General features: G+C 41.4%; 1 protein-coding gene across 1 annotated transcript; it reads left to right on the top strand.

Moving 5' to 3' along the window:
- Positions 1–490: 490 nt before the first annotated feature.
- MTNR1B (melatonin receptor 1B) lies at positions 491–22,352 on the top strand (the record flags this gene model as incomplete). Its single annotated transcript, XM_084226699.1, has 2 exons — positions 491–707; positions 21,484–22,352. The coding sequence occupies 2 exons, from the start codon at positions 491–493 to the stop codon at positions 22,350–22,352; spliced, it is 1,086 nt and encodes a 361-aa protein (XP_084082825.1).
- Between the last annotated feature and the right edge of the window lie 455 nt (positions 22,353–22,807).

Here is a 22,807-nt window from a genome sequence, read left to right as displayed (position 1 = left end):
AAAAAACAATCAAACCAACTCCCCAGAACCAAAACACAAACAACCCCAATCAAGCCTCTCCCGGCGGCGGATGGCGGATGTTCGTGGCTGAGCCCTGGGGCAGGAACAGTGTTTTGGGACAGAGGCTTCTCCGCCGCCCTCGCCTGTCCCCGGCCACGCAAGCTGTCACCGGGGATGGCCGAGCGCGGCTGCCTCCGCTACCCGCGGATGCTGCCCCCGCCCCGGCAGCCCCCGCCGCGCTCGCTCCGCGCCGCCGCTCCCGCCGGCCGCCACCGCCTCCTCCCTCCCTCGGCAGGCGGGGCTGGGCCCGCCCCCGGGCTTCCCCCACTGCCCGCGAAAGAGGAGGGGGCTCTGGCACCGCCCCATCCCCGCCCCTCCCGGCGGAGCAGCGCCCGGCGCGCCCCTTAAAGCCGTTCCCGCCCGCCCGCGCGGCCAGTCCGCGGGGCCGCCGCCGGTCACCGCGGGGAGGCGCCGGGACGGGGTGGCCGCGATGCTGGAGAACGGCTCCCTAAGGAACTGCTGTGACCCGGGCGGGCGCGGCCGCCTCGGCTTGGCAGAACGGGAGGCGGCGGCGGCGGGCGCCCCGCGGCCCGCCTGGGTGGTGCCGGTGCTGTCCAGCGTGCTGATCTTCACCACCGTGGTGGACATCCTGGGCAACCTCCTGGTCATCATCTCCGTCTTCAAGAACCGCAAGCTTCGGAACTCAGGTAAGGGCTTGACCCCCGCACCCTGCCCCGGCGGTAGCAGGGAGCAGCGAGCGCCCGGAGTTCCGCCGCTATCCTGATCCTCGCTTCCAGCTGTCCTGAGGAGTCCAGCCCGCTTATCGAGTCTGTGCGGGCCGCCCGCTGAAGGCGGGGGACCAGAGCCCCCATCCGTGGGTTCTTGCCCTGTAGTGTGTGCAGGGACCCCCAGGCGCTCAGTCACCCTTCCCAGCGCACCGCCTCTGCGCTCCCCTCGGGCTCCGTCCCGCCCCCCCGTCCGAGAACGCAGGTCGTTCAGTGGTTCCTAATGAGGCATTATGTGGTCTCTATGGAGCTCCCGAGGAGGGGAATCGGTGCCATCCGGCGACAAAAAGCATGCCCAAAGCCATCGGAGGAGTGAAGGAGGAGCTTTTAAAACTTGCTCAAGAGTCCTAAAGATACGGTGCTGTGCATGCGTGGGGAAGCGGCTCAGCCGGCTCTCTGGAGCCCGCCTCAGAGTCCACGGCAGTCTTCACGAAACCGCCTTCTTGTCTCCTCATCGCATATCCTTCAACCAGAACGCTACAAATAAAGTGCGGTGTTGTCTTTGAATCGTGTCTACAGTTTCTCCTTGTGTGTGCTAGAATGTTGCTCTGCGGTTTTTACTTGCTAAACGTCCTGGCTTTATCTCCTCATCCCTGCCGGGCTGGTTACAACGTGATTCAAACTACGAAACTCTGTAGTTTCCTACCAACTTCTCTGATTTGCCTCCTGGCTCTGATTCTCGCACGTCCCGCTGCGTGCGGATCCTACAGCCCCTCCGGCTCCCTCCATCGATGGAGCCGATTGTACCCTGATGCGCAGAGCTGGGCACACCCGCACTCGGCTGGATGCTGGGTATCGGTGCAGTATAAAGTGCTACCCCCGAAATTGTGGTGTATCTACTATAGTTCTTATAGTACTTAGCTGTTCCCGGAACTCCTCATTCCTTAGAGATTCGAGTTCCCTCGTTTTCCATGCGCACGCAGGTCGGGGTAACCAAACTTTGCTGGGAGCTGGCAGGAGTCCGAAGCGCTCCGCTCCCCGCACTCGGAGCCAGAGGGTTCTGCCATCGATCCTCTGTGTCAGCGGGTGCTACCTTGCCACCGGGAAGGAGGCAGAGCTGCTGGCTTGTTTCTCCAGGGGGTGGTGGGGGTGTTGGCTTGGGGCTTTTTTAACCAGTGTCGCTTCCCAAGCGCTGTCGTGTCTCACGTGCGGTGACTAGAGCTCCTGCTAACGGGGAGCAGGCTCTCGTTCGCTCTTGCTCTAAGTTAAATCGTACTTAGGGGCAAAAGAAGTTTATGGAGGGGTAACTCTTGCGCTCCCCAATCGCTGCACGTCTAGCTGCAGGCGGGAGATGCCGGCAAGTCCCGTTTGCACGGGGATCAGTGATCACACCTTCCCCCCCGAGCAGCACCGAACCTGAGAACGCCTGGAAGGGTGGTTTGGCTGAGCGAGGGAAGACATGGGGTAGCCGCTGCTAGTGCGGCTTGTGCTGTCCGTCCCAGGGGAGCAAGCCGAGAGAAGCAGAGCCGTGCCGAGGCCGGCAGTGCCGCACGCCCCGCAGCCGGAGCCCTGCGTGCCCCGAGCGGGACCGCGGGCGCCGAGCAGCGCCGGGCGCTGCCCCGGGCGAGCGGAGCGGGGCTGGGCTGGGCTGGGCTGGGCGCCGCGGCGGGGCACGGAGTCCCGCGGGACCCGCCGTGACTCACCGGGGTTCTCCCGGCCCCCTCGGCGCGGGGGGAAGGCGAGTTCCCGAGGGATTCGCGCATGAACTCCAGGGCGGAGGAAGCCCCCAGGGATCAGGCTCTCGCTGGAGGGGGTGGCCGTCCCGAGGCACCAAATCCCGTCCAGGGGGAGGAAGAGGGAGACTCTCCTCTGAAACGTTCCCTTCACCCAAACAACAGCAAAGGGAAGTTTGGACTTGAAGAGAGTGATGACTGGAAGAGTAAGTTTCAAGATACTGATCAAAGTACTTCGTGGCACCCTGGGACTGTTGGGGAAAAAAAAAACCCCAAACCCAAAAATAACACCACAAAACAAAAAATTCCCCAAACGTAGTCGTCTTACCTAGTTCAAATACCTGCTAATTGATCTCCTAGGATAATCCTTAATGTGATGTTGCTGACCCTGTCCCAAAGATCTCTTTATCTTTGATAAGTACTGTGAAAAACAGCAGGGAATTATTTCTGCGTGATCTTCATAAGGTTAAATACCTTTTAAATTGCCAGTATTTAGTTTTACATCGGGGAGACATGACTCTTGGAGGTGAAACTGAAAAGGCATAGTTTAGTAAATGTCTACAAAAGTCTTTTCAGGAAAAATTTCTTACGGAGGAAGCAGAGTGGAAGAGGATTGTAAACTGATGTGAGTGGAGTGATAGAGGGGATGGGAAAGTGGCAGAGAGCTAAGGCAGTACTTGCCTTAGTCTCTGACAAAGAAAGATGGAAAAGCAGGTGGACTTGCAAGTTTCTATCCTAAGCAAACAAGAAATGACGTGTTTGTACCTGCATGGGGAGTGAATGCAGTAAAAAGTGAAATGGTGAGGAAAAACGGCATGAAAGGAGTGAGACCTTGTCAGAGAAGAAAAAGATGAAGCTAGGGGAATGGTTATGACAGGAAGACATCTAGATGATCGAAGGAAAAAGGAAGAGCTATACATCATGAGCACTCTGTTCCCTTTGAAGAAGTTAGTGAGAGATTCTTCTTGGACGAGAGTTTTGGACTTCAAACAAGTCACAGGTGTATAAGGAATAAATTAAACAGCTCTGCCTATTTCAGTGGCACGAGAAGTAATCATACCTTCAGAAAGCAGTACAGGTCTAGAAGTTTTTCCAGGATTTATCAACATTCGTCTGTTCTAGACTTTGCAGAGAGATCTGATAACTGGAAACAATGTAGCTATGCATCACTGTCCTTAAAATTAAAGCACGACCAAAAGTAAATCTATTCTAATATGCTGTTATATAATGGGAGGTGCAAGAATGGAGTGAAATGAAATGACCTATTAGCCATTGGGCTTGTACCGTCTTATGTTCAGCAGGAGAGAAATAAAGAATAGACAGGATTGGTGTTTCTGGACATTGCTCATCCACTCCTCAAACGTGGGAATTTTGCCACCCTTAAACAGAATGATTGTTTCAGATCACACAGGAACCTCTTTCCCACATTTAAATTTGGTTTTGGGGAACATCTGTGAAGACTTTTCCAAGTAATGCATGGCATAATTGGTATGAATCAACATGCTTGTCTTACATAACTGCACCCAGTCTTCCTGTGAGAGGCTGAGCAACTTATGATCTCTGAAAGTGATTTAATTTACAGAAATTAATGCTTTTATCAGTTCTAATTTGGGAAGAGAGCAATTTCATCTAACACACTACCAAATTAAATAAAACTTTGTATGTGGAAATAATAAAATTAAATCAGCTTGCCTTTCTATTTGAAATGCCAAATGTGTTCTGAATTTTCAGAAACAATTATTTATTTTGTGTGTCTTCAATTAAACATGCCCAGTTGACGGCAGCTTTTACGTTGCTGAACTTTGGAAGTGTTAAAGTTTACATGAGCTCAACAACCACTGCTGGATGATCAAGTATCCCGAAGGTGCCTCAAGTAAATTAAAGCCACTAGATGCTTTTAAGAACTTTAAAGATACTTTTGTATAGCTGTAGCTATAAACATAACATCATGGGCTAGGGTAAGAACCTGATAGGAAGCACTCTATAAAGAGGGAACCAGCAAGGCATCTCCCAGAGGACAGAGATAAAGCAAACCATTTATACTTTGTTGGCCCGAAAGCCAGCATAAAATCAGTGAGAAGTGAGAATTAGGCACATTAATTCAATATCATTTCAAATAGTAATGAGGTCTTGAGACCCTTTGACTTTTGGCAGAATATTAATATTAACCTTGGTGCATTGCCAAAGAATGCATTAGTGGAAAGTGGTATTTTTAGTGCATTTTGTCAGCCCTCCTCACCCTCTCCACTATTTTCCTTTCTATATATATCAGCTAACACAGCAGAGTGAGACTCTGATTTCCATTTGAATAGCAAGGTGCTGTTGCAACACAAATGAAATCAAAATTCATGTTTCTTTTACCTGTAAGAGCACCGGTGTAGTCACATGTTTAGTTCTGTCTAATGTGTATGTGGCTCTAGAGATGGACAATGCTTCTCGTATGGACATCTGTACAAAATAAACAAGCTTGCATTTAAGATTATAATAGTGGTACTAATCCATCTACTAAATAAACTTGTTCAGCACTATAAACAAGCCTTGTAGTATTTTTCCATGCTCTTTCCCTTTCCATAGCCTTCACTCCACATCTCTGTGATACAGCTGAAGGTAAGTTATCCCCATTGTTAAATGCTGTTTTCAGTTATTCTTCATCTCCTTGGCCACATCAGGTCTCTTTCCCTCCTTTATTCCTCTGCTATTATTTTTCCTGTCCACTGGAATACAGGATAGCTGTTTCCTGTGATGGAATCCATCTCTTACAAAACGACAGTGGAGAAACCTGTTTCTGAAACCACTTGGAAAAATCGTCCTTTAATACCAGCGGTGACCCTGACAAGAACATATTTTGATGAGCAGATTGTGAGATCCCACTGTGATGGTTTCAGCTTTTGTACTCCTCATTTCTTGAATCTTGGATCCACAGAATTCTTAGCTCCAGGACTGGGTGTGTTTGGCTTTCATATTCTCTCTCACGGTCTCCTTAAAGGTGCTCAATGTTAAGAAATTGAAGGGACCGTAGCTCCAATATCCACAAAAGTTCATTGAACCCAACACTTAGAATAAAGGTCTTCTATCTCTTACCATGATTCAAACTCATTTTTACTTTATTTTAACTTTATGATTATTAGCTCCTTACTTAGAGTGGATATCTTTATTTGTAGAATTACAATCGGAATTTAATTTGAATGGATCATTTCTTCACCTGTTGAGAATTTTCTGCAATATTAAAGGGGTGTAAGCAAATGTTTACCCCTCAATCTTTTTTTTTTTTCTGCAGTAGAGAAGTCAAATACTTTTAGTTTCCTCTAAGTAGGTGAGTTCTTAATTTTCCTGGGGTTTTTAGGCCTTTCCAAACTAAATTAATCTGTCTTAAACAGAAAACTGACCAGTTAATAGTAATACAGATGAAGTAGCACTAATACTCTCAAGAACATTTTAACATTCTGTTTTGCTCTAGTCCTTTCCTGGATAGACAAAATGGACCTGGCATGCCTTGAAGACACATTTTCCTTTTATGTGGTAGCATAATATGGGTGACTGTTCTTGGTGCAGTCGCTTGCTGATGCAGCTCTTCTTTTTCTTTTGTTATACAATTACTCCTTCAGTGCCTGACCTCATATCTCATGTTATTATACTCTATCCACTTTCTGGTCTTTTAGTCCTCAAGCAAAAAAAAGATCTTGACATGTCTGTGTATCAGTAGGCTCTCAACTTTGTATTATCACAAAATTTCATTAGTTCTCTTTGTGTTTTGTGATGTAATACTTCTAAAACAGACAAAATTAGTTCAATGTAGGTTATCTCCCTGCGGTCCAACAATTTTTCTTTCATCATTGTCCAGGAAGTGGTAGCAACAGACTTTAAGTGATACCCTGGTGATTCCAAGGCTTGATCTGTTTAGAGCAACCTCCCAGATCCAGAAAGTCCAAGTCCAGCTTTTATTAAATAAAGATGATCAGATTACTTGGTACAGCCACTTTGTATAAGCTCACATTGATTTTATTCCATTTGTCTATACATGCATCTTTAATTTTCCTATCCCTCCAAGTTTGTCTCTTCAGTCTTGGCTACAACTGAGATTAAGAACCCAAATAGTTCTCAATTCATTCTTCCTTTTCAACTAATTCCCACCTTGAATATAGGTGACATGTAGGCACGTACTCTATGGTAGACAAATGACTCTTCCAGAGGTGGCAACACTGATTTGCTGCTCTTATTACTCCCTGACTAATTGCTTTTCTGACTTACTGCAAGCACCATTCATGCAAAAAAACCCAGCATTTGTGCAGCACCATAGCAAAGGAGGAGGAAATGGGTAGTAAAGTGTGAGAGCACCACAGCTGCAAGTGAGTCATGGCAACACTGCTCTTTGGGATGCATGTGGGAGCCAAGCTCTGAGAGAAATCAAATCACTCAAGCCTGAGAGAAATCTGCACTTCCCTACTGGCAGTGAGGACTAGGGAACATTTCAGCCCCTTTTTACTGGTCCCACATGTAGCTCTCAATACTTTCAGAACACAACACTATCTCTGAGATAACAGATGTTAAAAAATTCCTGCCTTCAAGTATATTCAACCTTTTCAATGTTTTCGCTTTATTGTAGTGTAGATATGTTAATTCCTTACCTGTCAGCCTGCTTTGTCCCCAAGACCACCATTTCTGTCCTTATTAAAAGGTCTAGCAAAATCTTTCTTCAAACCAGGAGCCATTTTAGCTCAATTTTCAGGGTCCCCCTCCCCAAGTAACTTGTCTTTCCTTTCCTCTTTTTCTCTGTGCTGAAAGGACATTTTAGTAACTTTAGAAGCCTTTGCAAAGTCAAAGAAATTTAGGGGGTTAGTCAGTTTCCATTTTATCAATTCTTGCTCTCTCTAGCAGTTTTCTTGGTGGGCATATCTTTTACTTCTAGTCTCATTTCTTGTTCTTACTGAGACAACTTCTCCATCTAGATCTGGTACTTTTTCTTATATTTTTCCCTCTTTTGGATGCAAGTTAAATAGAATATTTTTGTACCTTTGATATGAAGGAATGCCAACCTCCCTCCACATTCAAGTCCCTCAGCTCCTCAATACAGCTGATTTCACTCTCCTAATTAGCTTCTTTTATTTTTCAAGATGTGCAAGCCCCCTTCTTAGCTATGTCTGCTTTGTTTATTCTTGTATTTAATTTAACCAAAATAATCTCATCTACTTTCAATACGACTTTATTTTCTATGGCAGGCTCTTCAGGGATGTCTTTGTTCTTTATGAAAACAAAGGCTGGGGTATATTGGGAAATAGACTCTGAATTGAAGAAATCTGCTGGGTATATGTCCAGAACTCAGCTGCCATTTCTGTGCTTATTTTCCCCTTTACATATGAGGACTTGCATTGTTAAATTAGCTTCATTAATTTTTTCCTCCTAAAAGGAAGGTGTTCTCATCCAATTTCAGGTTTCTACATTCTTCACTGCACATTGTCTCTGCAAATCTTTCCCAATGTAATTTTGTCTTTTACCAGGATATCCTCCCTCATCTCTCTCTCTCTCTCAATCTCTCCATTCTCCTTCTTTTATGAAGACAATAGACCTTTTGGTTGGTATTTCTCTTCTCTGATCACTGGTGCAATTCCATTCTAACAGAATTGTTTCCATAAAGTTTCATTTTTATTTCTCACTGGTTTTGGATCCCCTATTTTATTGCATAGGTTCCTGGCACCCTTTAACTGACTCTACTGCTTTTTATATTACCACTCCAGTCAAACTCTGCAATGTTTGAGCTCCTGTTTTCTATATTTTTTGCCACCACCTTCCTGAAGCCAAAATTCCCTTGCCCTGGGTGTTAAATGAAGAAACTATATGGTTTCTTCTCAAGCTCTCTTCCCATCTCTCAACTTCAAATTCTTTTTATTCATTCTGCCAGCTTGGATTGCAAGATGGTATCCCATATGCTTAGGTGAAGTCTGTCCGTGAAGATATGAAACCTCCCCATGAAGATATGAAACCTCTTCCCAGAAAATACCTCCAAATGATCAATACTCCAAATCTTTCTATATAACTTCTAGAACTATTCAGTCATGTGCCCGTGACTCATCCCATAATTCTAATTATGCATCTATTCTCTTCATGGAGAGGAACCAGAGTAAGTTCATCACCAATTCCATCCTCTTTTCTGGGAGACTTGGTCCAAACAGTAACCAAATGAGAAAATAAGTCTTCAAAGTTACTTATAAAATAATAACTCTAAACTCTGTTAACCTGCAACTGAATCCAAAAGCAGAAGTGCAAAGTGAAAAGCCAGTATTACTAATTTCCAAAATAAGAAAATTTCTTTAACAGAGGAGGTGAATCTTGCAGGTAAATTTAGAAAAAAGTGAAAAGTGGAAACCTAAGATTGTTCTAGAAGAGAAAAAATCTGAAGGATACAGAATTTTAAATTATTTCAGAAATAGGATGATTGTAAGGTAATTATGATCCTAGAGGGATTGAAAGAAGTATTTAAGAGTATAGAAACATCATAAAATAGAAAAATAATTTCTCTATCAATCTGCACCACAGGGAATGTTGTTTAGGGTAAAATTGTAACTTAGTGAGGTTATTCTGCAGCCACAGGGTATTTTGTATCAACCTTTGAAGCACTTGGCAACACATTATTGCCAAATTATCATTGTTCTGAATTATCATTTACTTTTATCCTGTACGGTAAGTATTCTATTTATTGATAAGCAAAAAGGAAGTTTATTGCCAAGATCAGGTCCAAGATACTTTTATTTTAGAATGTAATATTAAATCTTATTCAATTTAATAAGTGGAGCTATAGGTATGCTTATCTTTAGAGGAAATAAAATGATAGGGATTCATTTGAGCTGCAGAAGTATGTTTTCCTGAACTTGTAACGAAGAATCTAAGGGTGTATTAATGTCGTGTATTTCATTTGGCACTAGTCCACGCTACCCAGGTTTCAAGGGAAGGAAAACCAAAGGATGCTGTGAGTGGGATGCTTTTCCTGCAACACTGTATTCAGGCTGGCCTTAAGGCCTAGTCTAACACAGTCACACAGCTCTTGCTTTTTTTTTTTTCTCTCCAGCTCAGAGTATGAATAAGTTTCTTTCATCTCTTTGATATAACCAACACAAACACACTCTCAGATACAGGAAATTAGAAGGAGCTCTTAGCAGCTGTATTGTGGCAGTTCCAATGGGTCTTAGGAGCACTCCCTTTCCTGCCAGCTCTCTCCTGGACTCTGGACTGACATTCCTTTTGCAAGACGCACTGACTGCATGAGGAATGACCTCTCTGCAGTAAAACTCTATTCTTGGATGGACCAGCAGAAGCAATTCAAGGATTCGTGGTGCTCTTTGGCACAATCAGTGAGAGCTAAGAGACCAAACCTCCCCACAGAGCGCTGGGACAACTCAGTTTAAAAGACTAATTTTTTCATCTATTCTTAGCAGATGTATATTCACCAGATTACTTTAATCATTGTGTTGAGGATGTTACAGGAGACTACTCTCATTCCATTAAATCAGTGACAACCTGTTCTCTGCCTCTAGGAGTAAATTCTACTCCTACTCCAATTCAGATCTATTATGAGTACCACTACCTTCAGATCTGCTTCAGATTTTAGCTTCCTAGAAGTTATCCTTTACCAGTGCATACTGGCGCCTTAAACTGGCAAGTACATTGCCTTGTTCCCAAGAATACATAGGAAAACAGCCATGTTATCCTGAGCTGATAAAACCATTTTTTTTCATTTGCAGAAAGGAATGCTAATGCTACAATTTTCATCTTCCTAAAAATGAATCTGAGCAGTTGTTCTGCTTTTTTAACTTTCCACCTTGATATGGGCATAAAACAGATTTCCTGACAGCGAAATCCCACAGAAACATGTCTAAATCACTGTGGGTGCAATACTGTGGTGCGTCCTCCCTAACAACTGTGGCTGCTTTAGAATCTTCTGTTTTACTTTTGATCTCCATACTGATAAGGTCTGAGCTATATGAGAGTCAGCATTTTCCTGACATTTCAGCTGCATATGGGACAGCTTCATCTTGACATGAAAACAAATAAAAACACCTTAAACACATTCATCAAATGACTAGAATCCTGACTTCATCAAATGACTAGAATCCTGACTATTGGGATTCTTTTTAAAATTATTTATCAATTGTAGAGGTATTTGATTACACTGTTTAATAAATGCTGCTTAAATTATGTCTGCAGAAAAAACCTTCTGACAGACTAATTTTTTTCAACTGTGTTTTATGGACTTGGATCAGTTTCAATGTTTAAACACCTTATGAAGATGATAATAATTTATATGATAGTTCCATTTATATTGTCATCTTTTTGTTATAGAACATCTGCTTACCTGTTGGTTTATATTGCCTTATTTGCTCAAAGTAGGCAATAATTGCTGTCAGAAGATAGCACATGCAGCTCCTGGAACTAACAGTCTGACTAGCAAGAAAAATATCCACTTGGTATCTCAGCCCTTGTAAATACAATTATGTTAACTAATTGTAAGTTTAGAACTAGCAGCAAATTGTAAAATATATCACTGCAAAGGAGACAGGAACCAATAAGTGGCATCCTCAGATGTCTATGATTTGCTCCAATGCTGCCCAAAATTCTCAGTGTCCTCTCATTCTAATGCCAGTTCCATTTTCCCAAATAATTCAAGTATACACAGCATTTCATCTGAGTGCAAATAGGGAAAAGAACATTTTGTGAGAAGGCTGTCACCTATGAATATATGTAAAAATAATCAATCTAGATATTTTTATGTGCTAATTTTTATTCAAGTAAAAATAACCTACTTTTTGAATATTATCCACACAGTTTGATGAAAAAACTGTCTATCCAAGGTGCCCATTCTGTGCAGATCCTGTCCATGGTGAAATTCATTGGAGTTGTGATCCCTAGGACTATTAAAATATGTTCTTAGAAGTAGTCAACTCTAATCAGATTTTCTACTGAGAAATAAAAGGCTGTTATATTAAAACATGCTGCTTTTCTTCAAGACAAGTAAAGACATGCAAATGGCATAGTCACTACCTGCCAGCTGGGAGTTGTCCATCCCTCCTTTCTGTGGACTGCCACTGAAGGTTCTTAAGAGTCTTGGGAATATATTCAAGAGACAAAACATTCCAACCAGCTTGCTTGAAATCAGTTGTTACTCGCTGGAATGCACAGGGTGTAGTTTTTGATTGTTAGAGAGGAAAAAAAATTATTATTAGGGGGCTGGTATCTTTGTATGCTTTTGTCTTGCTATGCTAGCGGTCATGGCAGAAAGAATGGTTAAAATTCAAACTTCCCTGCCACAAGTCAGACAGTACACCATTATACTCCAGATGTTTAACTGCACAAAATATAGTGTCAGAAAGTGAGTGTTGTGCTGTGGAAATTGAGAGCACTCCTACTCAAGGACAAGAAGTCTCTCTGAGATATTTTTAAAGGGACTGCAAAAGTAATTGTTATTAGATTCACAGGTGGGGATTAGAGCCCATGGACAAAAGATGACTTTCTGAGTCAGTTTTCATGTTAAGAAAGACTTTCCTTTCTTTTTATTCTTCCCTTTGCAGTCATTGGAAGGAAAATGTGGAAAATAATAATCAGATGTTGAGGCAGGCTTTGTAAAAGGATGGTGTAACAATATTGATTTGCCTAAAAAAAATTATCTACTGGTAAGTGGGTTGAAAGAGCTTATAAGATTTTACCTCTGATTATGGTGCTGGGTATGAAACCTCAACTACACAATCCAGAGTCCAATTGCATCACTTGACATCTGTTATTTCAAAGTAGAAGAAAAGTTAACTAATTTGAGGTCCTGTAATTATGCCTTTGGTTGGATAATCTAAAAACAATACAATCTTCTTTAGTCACTCTTATGAAACACCTGGTATGCTAGGACCATAAAGACTGTAAAACTTGCTGTCCAGCCAGCTTCCTGGTCAAAGACGAAGCAAGAATATCTGCTCTGCTCATGGAGAGCAAACACAATAGTGAAGTAGGTGACCTTCAAACACTCTCAAACATTCTCATGTAGTGTGCATAGATATAGATATAGATATAGATATAGATATAGATATAGATATAGATATAGATATAGATATATCAACTACATGAGAATATATAAATTAAAGAATAAATATAGTTATTTCCATTTGAGCTCGGCTTAGTAAAAGCTATATTGGTTTGCTCCAGTTTGCAAGTGTATTCATGGAGTAGAAGAGGTGTGACTCGGTAGGTTAGGCAGACAGAAGTCACCCACAGCTCTCTTTCTGGGTCACAGGCCACCAGGTCACTCACTGGGGTGAACCAGCTAGAACTGCCCCAAGGAGCGAGTCTGAAGGGCTGGCTGCAGTCAGTTCACAGTGCTCAAAGGTCATCAGAGCAGCATTCTGCAGGAATTCTGGATTCCTGTGGAACAGGAATCTACAGAATCTAGATTAGATTCTTCTAACCTAGTAGGCGAGTATCTAGATAAGGAGGAGCATTCTAGCCTTACTAAAGCCAGTGGGAATTGCTTTCTGAAAATGATTTTGCCAGGAGCTGGTGCCTCCTGCCTCTTTCTGTGCAGCCTTTACCAGACTCCACACTCCACCCCCACAGAGTTCTGTACCTTTACTGGTAAATTTACTGGTCTAGAAAGGTTTCTTGGTCCAGGTTCTCTGTTTGGCTCAGACTATTTTGTCCAGTCAAAGATTGTTCAAAATTTCTGCTGTCACAAAGAATGTGAAGGCAGAAGAATAAGAAAAACAAAGCCCCATCTATTCTAATCTGCACTGGGGCCTCTTCTTCTGACCAAGCAAGTCTAGCTCATTGTTAATGACCATGTCGTGCATGCAGAGTAGCAGGTATAATCTTAAGTACCCTCTGATATTTAGTAGATCAAGTAGACCCCTCATCTGTCGCAAAATTGACAGCATCTTGCCTCTATTCCCTAGTGAAAGGGGTAAATATCCTGTACACTGATTCCTTGCCGGAACAGGTCACCCTGAGAGGTTGTTGAGTCTCTGTGGCAGTAGGCAGTGAAAGGCTGACTGGACATGGCCCTGAACAGCCCACTATAGTCTATCCCTCTTTGAATGGGAGGGCTGGACTAGATGAACTCCAGAGATCAATTCCAACTTTAGTAGTTCCATGGCTATACTGGCTGCGTGCCTATCACCCCTCATTTACCTATCTCAACAATATCATGACTTGCAGGCCCAGCCACAGTAGAGTTGTTGTCTTGTCATTTCTCAAGGCTTCTACTGGCTCTCAGAAAAGACCTTGATTCAGCAAATGATCATTACACACTTTGTCCGTATTGAGCTGGAACACAAAGCAGCTAATACTTCAGAAGAGAATACACAATCATCTTCTGTAAAAGCATTTTATTTATTCATCTGTTCACATGCTGTTTACAAACCCATGAGTATCATTATAAGATGAATCATGTCACTGTACTTTGCTTTAAGACCTTTTTTCCAAAAGAAGCAGATGGCAGAGACTGACAACAGCTTCTGAAGACATTCATCTCCCTATGCATGTACAGTAATGAGGCCTTCCAAAAGCTCAGAGCAGAAAGGGTAAGACTTTTCCTTACTGAAAGGTTATAATGGCCATTTTTGTCAAGTGAAACAGGAAACAAGAGAAGAAAAGAAGATTATAATGGACTCCATAGGTTGTTTAGAAGCACTGGCAACTTGTCAACATAAGTGTTTTCCAATTAGATGTTCCCATGTACTCTATTTACTGCAGTGTATCAGATCCTATTTTATAAAAATCCAGGATTCTCCACTGTGTCTGGGAGTTGAACACAGTAACACCCAAAAGTACATAGGAGGAGTAATGGGCTTAGATTTGGTTTCTTTTAGCAGATGGAATCAGTTGACATGTGTATGCTTTGCACATATTTGTCTCGGCAGCTGTCACAGGCTGCAAGTCCTCCACCTGCAGCCCTAGGGACCAGCTGAGCAAAGCCCTGAGGAAATTTCCACTTGCCTGACTTCAGCTCTGCAAGTGGAGACCCCAACATCTACACTGGTCAAAATGTTCTGGGCTGTTTAAATTGGTCTGCAGGGCTGAACTACAAGATGCACCTTATCATGGCTAATCAAATCTCTTGGCAAATTGGTCCTGATTGTGCCCCATAGTCTCCAATAGTCCCCAATTTTATTCACTTCATATACCAGCCTGATAGCCTGAGTATCTTCAGTAATATCTTAAACCTTATATTTTAAAATAGAACTATTTATTGTCTGAGATTTGTTGGTTTGTTTGGGGTTCTTTTAATTCAACTAATCTGCTAGCAAATATTAAAATAGAAAACAACACAAACCAATGAGCTTAACAAAACAAAACATGGTTTTAGTTTGAACAAAATTATTTTCATTTTTCAATTTCCTGTCTTTTTTTATAAAAGAAGGTGGAAGTTAAGTTATTCTAAGGACTTGAGCAATGTTTTGTTGCAGTAATAAAGAAAAAAACCAACATAATTTCCTTTGACACAAATATAGTTTAGATACAGTAGCAAAGATGAAAGTAATAATAAAGGTGATGGAATGAACTATTGTTTCACACAATATAAATTAAAATCTGTCAGGGCATAATGAAGCTTTTTTCCAGAGTTTTTAGAAGTGAAATATTCTTCCTTTGTTGGGTTCCACACTTCAGTCTTTTATAGTTGTTCTCCAACAAGTTTTGGGGTAGGGTTTTTGTTTGTTTCTTTAACAAACCAACATCCTATAAAATGCTACATATTTCACTTTTATTTTTTTTACATGCAATATAATGCTGAGACACTGAATAAAAGGTTATTAAAAATTATAGGTCGCCCAGCTCTTTATAGGATCAAACTAGATTGCACCTGTTGTATTTTACAGCTTTTCATATTAGCCCCTTTGTCAGCAGTAAATGAGTTTTCATACTTGCAGTTGTACAAGTAGGTTTCCTATTCTTTCTTGGTTGAAGCAATCAACAGCTGTGATTACTTCAAGAGAAGAAAATTAAGCTGATATGTACTGGCAGATACAGAAAACAGGACTTATTTCATGAACCAGTGAAAAAACAGTCTGGTTTTGTTGTTACTTAGTGGTTGTGCTCAGCAGCCAGAGGCTCTGAGGCTGGGCTGCCACTGGTGCCATGGTGCCAAGTCTCAGAGTCAATGTCTTGGCTTTGCTCCCCATGGGACGTCTAAACTGAAAAAGGGAAGATTTTGAACTAAAGAGAGTAGACTTAGAACAGATATTAGTAAGAGATTCTTTACTGGGAGGATGGTGAGACACTGGTACAGGTTGCCCAGAGAAAACATGGATGTCCAAACCCTGGAAGTGTTCAGCACCAGGCTGGGTAGAGAATTGAGCAATCTGATGCAGTGGAAGGTGTCCCTGCCCATGGCAGGGGGGTTGGAATAAGATGATAGTTAAGGTCCCTTCCAACTCAAACCATTCTATGTTTCTACAAGTCTATATTCTCTCAGCAACAACATGGGCCTTTTCCATCCTAGACTACCCCCAAGGCAAGAGGCTGACTTCATTGTTAGGGCATGGATATAAGGGATCCTCTCCCCTGAGCCTGCTGCAAAATGCTGCTCAGTTTCAGATGACTGGACACACAGAACAAGGCACAACTATACTCATACTCTGTCTTAAGCAGTAGATGGAAGCAGGAACTGAGGAGAAAAAGAGAACCGAGCACAATGCTGAACCCTGCACAATGCTTCTGTATTATTACAACTTGTGATTCCTTCCATCTCTCAGAGGAGTTCCTAAATCTATTATGGTATGTCTGTTAAGTAAACTTCAGATGTAGTACTTAAAATAAGTACTCTTACTAGTACTTTTCCAGTCTTCCATTGAACCCAAGCAAAATTTTTTCAGCTACAAAATCTGTTAAGGATTTGCTACCTAGTGCAGCAACCATTCCCTTTTATTTGGTTTTAATACAACTACAACTAGCCTTATTTAACAGCTCTAGCTCTTCTATGTGCTCCATCCCTCAGCATCAGTATGCCACTATGATGCTGTTTGGGAGAAGAAAGTTGGACCAGCGCTGCCACTTTTCCCAGAGGATGCCTAGCAGAGGTGGTATTATCTAACAGAAAAAAGTAAGAGCAAGGTTCATGGACCTGGAATGTTCTTCCTAATCAGTGCCCTGGAGAGTTCCTGCACCTATCTCAGTTTTCCTGCTGTTAAATCATGAGAGGGATTCCTAAACTTTTTTTTGGGTGAGCATACTGATAAAGAGCACTCTACAATACAAGTGGTAACCTGTGTATTCTGATTCTAGGCTGAAATTCTTGAACATAACCTAGAAAGAGACAAGCACGCTAACCCCAGAAGAGCAGCAGGGCTGGTGAGTAGGGCACTCTCTGGGGACTACGGGAGACAAACTCAAGTCTTTTTCAAAGAAGTGTTCTATCATGGAAGTGTCCTAACCACTCGGCAGCAGTGAAATTCCTAGTTGTAGAGCCTGTCTTGCCTCTTCTGCTTCCCCTTTTCTCTCTGAAAATACCCGGTAGTGGAAAAGTTCCTGCAATCTCAGAAAGTATCAGAAGCCCAGAAAAGTATTTATCGCCATTTATATTTATTTATAGATGTAGTATCTGATTAACGATCAGCGTTTTGCTTTGGCAGAGCCGCCCCGGGCGTTTTCCTCCCGCCCTGCTGGGGATGCTCTGCGCTGTCTCTGCCGTGGCTCCCGCACTAGGTGGCAACAGAGAATCACCACCGTCCCCAGCAGAACCGCAGCGAGCCGCGGGCGAGCAAAACTGCGCGCCCAGGGGATCACAAACCTCAGGCCTTTTTACTCAGCTTTGAGCAGCACAGCACTTTGGCACCTGCCGTCTATTGGCAAACTCCAGGCAGCAAACTCGCAGCAAGGACTAGTGTTCCCATATTTAACCAGAGGGAGAAGAAGAGTGCAGAAGAAGCGGAGGTTTTGTTGTGGGTTACATTCATGCCTAGTTGCCAAAATCATGATCTCAAAAATGACAGTGCAACTTAAGTACCTCTTTTCAGTAAGTCTGTGTCAACAATTGAGAGATCTGCCTAATAAGCCTAAAATTCGCCTCCTGCAAATGTAGCTTCCAGCACTCACTCACAGCTGCAGACGTAGGGCCAAGAACACAGTTCTGTTCCAGTCCAGGAGTCTGCAAGTCACATAGCCACAACCTCAGTCCTTTTTACGTGCTAAGGTTTTGTTCTTGTGAGTCTGGCATTCTTCTTCAGGCCAGTCCTGTTTAATAACTTTATCAGTGATCTGGACAAGGGGATTGAGTGCCCCCTCAGTTTGTTTGCAGACAGCACCAAATTGGATGGGAGTGTTGATCTGCTGGAGGGCAGGAACGCTCTAAAATATGTTGTTCTAGTGGAAATCTATTGCCTGTCCCTTTCCCTTTTATCAAAGTCTGCAGTATACCTCACTAATATCTGAAATAATGAAACATAACTACAAAAGAACATATTACTGCCTTTAAACTGTCACATTCATAGAAAACAAACACCCATCTGGCATTTGTTTGGAGCATTATGTTACACCTTCTGTTAGCAACACACTGTTGAACATTATACCAAATTAACATGTCTCAGTAAATCAAAGCTTACCCTAGGTCTTGGCTTGTACTGTCACAGGGAATTCAGATGTCAGTGTGTGAAAGACTTAATTCTCTGCTCCACCTGATGCCATAGATCGAAGAGGGTGATGTCTGTATGTAACATATAAAAACTTGTTAAACAAATGTGTCACAACCAAAACACTACCTAAAAAAAAAAAAAAAAAACCCAAACCCCAAACACCATGATATATAATTAAGCATTTTCACCATTTTAAAACCAAAGAGAGAAGAAAAACCTTTAAAAAAATAGTTACTCATTGCAATTGCTTCTGGTTTTAGTAGAGAAATTAAAAGTCAGTTGTCTTTTCAGAAGGCAGATGCTTAGCCCTTAAAAGTTTTGGCCTTACCAAAAAGTTGTTTCTGTAAATAAATTCCTACAACATCAAGTCATATCAAGATTACAAGAGGGTGTGACAGTTCTCTTTCTCCTGTTGTAGTAAGTAAACCAGTATGTAGGATTGATTCATGAAATACCTATCTAGTTCTGTTGCACCCAAAGTCAATATCAGAACTTATTTTCTTTTTTATGCAAACTATCAGTGTTTAAAACAGCACAGATGTGCACATTTTTGAATACCTGGCAAGACATTTTGCTTTCAGTAACTACTGCTTGTAATTAAGGGGTATTTCCATTCCAGCGAAAAAATGAATATACCTCTCTCTAATGAAACTGAAATCTAAGAACAAAGTTCATCAAGTAAATTCCAGAAGCACTGATAATAATTCCAGCTAGATGAAAATTCTGTGCTTTCTGTTTTTTACAGGCAGCAAAAAGTTACCTCTTTAGTTCTATTATGAATGTAATTTAGGCCACTCTAAAAGCACTGGGTTAGGTGTGTCAAGGAACATTTACTTTCTCCAAGCACATAGAAAATGTCTAAGACCTCTGATTTCTCAAAATGTCAATTATTTATGTTTTTTGAATTAGAAAAGTTTCTCTCTACTTCTGTAGATTATTCATTGCAGTAATAAACATTAAACTTAATTCTGTAGTCATCCACAAAGAAAGAAAAATACCATTGGATCTTACTTTGCAGTGCACAGTTGGAACATTCAACACTGTAAAAAGCCATAGAAGTGACAAATCACCTTAGGCCTTTATAGATATTGGACCATTTTTCTTCTGAGTTGTAAACTAGTAAATTAAGTTTTTTGACAAGCTCCCTTCTCAGTCTATTTATTCATTGCACCTGGAATTTTCAAGAAGTCCTAAATTGCACTTAAAACTTTGAAAATATCTTGCTAAATGTACTTTACAGTTTATTTCCAAATGTGATTGAAAGAGCTCAATGCCCACTCTATTTCAACTGAACAATTACATTTTGGGTAGAAGCTGATGCTGGAAGGCCTTAGAGCTTAGATTAATCTTAGTGAACACTCTAGACTAAATTCTCTCTTTCTCCAATAGGTATTCTAAAAGACAAAAAAGAGTCTTTTTTCCTTCCTTTTTCTGTCCTTTTTTCTTCCTTTCTTTCTTCTGACTTTCAACTTCTGACTTCTCTATCTTCTAATGTCAGATACAGTGATGAAAAAACATAAGAGAAATTCTTGTTGCCAGGATGTAAATATATTCTGATAAAGATGCCCTTGTTCTTTTGTTAGTTTTGTTTTTTGTCCTGTTTGCCACATGGCTACAAGAGGCCTTCACAGTCACCTCATCCTTCCTGCACAAAGGGATCAGTTTTATTTAGGCCAGTACTGACAAATCCTTGTTTTCTATTTTCTTACACTCTTCAGTGGCGGTCTCAAAGCACAGTGTTCCTACACTTCCTTCTTCTTGCCATTAATTTTTTTTTCTCTGTGTCTATTTTGAAACTTCCTTGTTGTGACTGAAGCTTGCTTGGATTCACAACAATCATAGGAATGTGTTATATCCTTCCTGCTTTGTTTATTTGAAGTTACCATGGCCCACTCAATAGTCTCCCTAATTTGTTCAATCTTTCCTCACAAATCATGCAGCTGCAGCTATGGAAAGACTTGTGTAGCTTTTGAAAATATATGAAGCAGGCTACTAAATGCATAGCAAGGGACTATCTGAAATACGTTGCACACTGTTCTTGGGCAATGTTTCTGAGGGTACAGATGGATAATCCTGGTTTCCATTAAGTTTACTTGCTGTTGTGCAAATTCTGGTGAGCGTGGTGGTCCCCTAATGTGTATGGGAGAAAGACAGCTCCCCATTCCTTAATTCAAGAAGCTACAGATGTAAAGCAGGTGGAGAAAGCAGTGTAGATGTTAAATTCTTGATTGCTCATTTTTGATGAGCATATTTGTACATGGTTGTTGCTTTTACGACTTCCAGTTAATGCCATTCTTAATACAACACAGAGAATTGCTTTGTTAGTTGAGGACTAGTAAGCTCAGAATTTGTAGAATGGAGCACCTAACTGCTCTTTTCAAAAAATTATTATGTTCCATGCACAATTTTAAAAAATTAAAAACTGCTTGGATTTTTCCATACCAGTTCATGCTGTCAATGACTTCCAGGAAAGAAAAAAGAGTAGGCAAGCCATATACAAAACCATAAAAACCATATACATTTTATATTACCTAAATGCCAAGAATTCAAAGTTAATACCTCTATCTTCTAGAGTGAAGTTCCTAAAGAACATTTTTCAGGAATATAGTTTACTATCTCACTATTTTATAAAAATACCCTTAGGTACAATGTCAGAAATTTCAAACTGATGAACAGGACACCGGTTAAAGAGAGAAGATAGGGCTCAACCATACCACCTATATTCCCTGAATATCATCATCAGAAAATATGAATACTTCCTCTTGTATGCATTGAACTTTTCTTTGTATAATTAAATATGCCTTTCTGCAGAGGATGATGATGCAGAGGTGAAGATGATCCATTCTTCCTTAGACAATCCAAAGAGAAAATAACTGCAGTGTGGGTAGGCCATTCATGCAGAGAATTTCTACAGAATATTGTGCAGCAATTTAGAGTATACATAAAACAACACATCCTTCCAATACCTATAGACCTAGTCTTTGTATATCCTTCTCCTTTATGCTTGTCCATTAGCATTCCAGTGAGAGGATAGAATGGCATAATGGCTTACCTACCTGGCACAATTCAGACTTTTCTATCTTTTTCATTTTATCAATCCAGCCATGGAGTTAGCTGCACTTAAACAACTCAACATGTGCTTATGTAACAGCTCACTGATGGCTATGATTATTAAAGATAAAAAGAGCAAGGAGGATATAATCCAGTCACCAACAGGCTTGAAACATCCTGTTGCTCCAGATATTTCTGTGGTGTTCCAAGTTACAGTGATTGTAAAATCATTTCCCTGTTGGTCCTATATACCAGCTGCTTGCTGACATCACCAATAATTTAGCATTGCAGACGACCAAAATAATGAAACACTTTTCTTCTTCTTCACAGCTATGCTTGCTTTCAGACTTACGCTTCTGTATTTTCCTTTCCTTCCAGGTAACGCATTTGTGGTGAGCCTAGCTTTGGCTGATCTGGTGGTGGCCTTGTATCCATACCCACTGGTGCTCTTAGCTATTTTCCACAATGGATGGACACTGGGCGAAACACACTGTAAAGCCAGTGGCTTTGTGATGGGACTAAGTGTAATAGGCTCTATTTTCAACATCACTGCAATTGCAATAAACAGATATTGCTACATATGTCATAGTTTTGCCTATGACAAAGTGTACAGCTGCTGGAATACAATGTTGTACGTCTCCTTAGTCTGGATATTAACAGTAATTGCAACTGTGCCAAATTTTTTTGTTGGCTCTTTGAAGTATGATCCACGCATCTATTCATGCACGTTTGTCCAAACTGCAAGCTCCTACTATACGATAGCTGTGGTGGTCATTCACTTCATCGTCCCTATCACCATTGTCAGCTTCTGCTACCTTCGAATTTGGGTTTTAGTGCTTCAAGTTCGAAGACGAGTCAAGTCAGAAACAAAGCCAAGATTGAAGCCAAGTGACTTCAGAAACTTTCTTACCATGTTTGTTGTTTTTGTGATTTTTGCCTTTTGCTGGGCACCTCTAAACTTCATTGGACTGGCTGTAGCCATTGATCCTACAGAAATGGCACCAAAAGTTCCTGAATGGCTATTCATTATAAGTTACTTAATGGCCTATTTCAACAGCTGCCTTAATGCAATAATATATGGTCTTCTTAACCAGAATTTTCGGAATGAATATAAACGAATTTTAATGTCACTGTGGATGCCAAGGCTTTTCTTCCAGGACACATCCAAAGGAGGAACTGATGGCCAGAAGAGCAAGCCTTCTCCGGCTTTAAACAACAATAACCAAATGAAAACTGAAACATTGTAAATGTGTAATAGTCAATGCAAGAGTTTGTCATGGAGAAAACCAAGATCATAGTTGTAATGTCCTGCTTAATTTTGGGGAGTTTCCACTTGGATCACACTTTATGACTGGAATACTGTCTTCATAGTAAAGCACATTGCTCTGGATTAGTGATTTATACAAGATATTAATTGAAAACCTGTTTCAGAATTAGAGCAGCAGGTGGGTGCAAGCTGTTTTAGTTCTGAGAGCTGAATCCTGCTTCCAGACATATGAATGAGGTATTTTTTTACTTCACCGGGAGTTTTGCACTCTTTATACAAGATCAGGATTCATTTCTTTGAAGATGTAGTGAGTCTATGTGTTCAGCAGCTCATCAGAGCTCTGGAGTGGTATTTTCCTCCCTTCTGTGTCTGAACAGAGGGTGAGACAGACACTCTATTTCTCACATATAAGCCAAACATTGCATTTCTGTGACA

The sequence above is a fragment of the Fringilla coelebs genome, assembly GCF_963513975.1.
Source record: "Fringilla coelebs genome assembly, chromosome: 2".
NCBI lineage: Eukaryota > Metazoa > Chordata > Aves > Passeriformes > Fringillidae > Fringilla > Fringilla coelebs.
The sequence above is the reverse complement of the archived record's forward strand: the minus strand, read 5'-3'. Positions and strand labels throughout refer to the sequence as shown.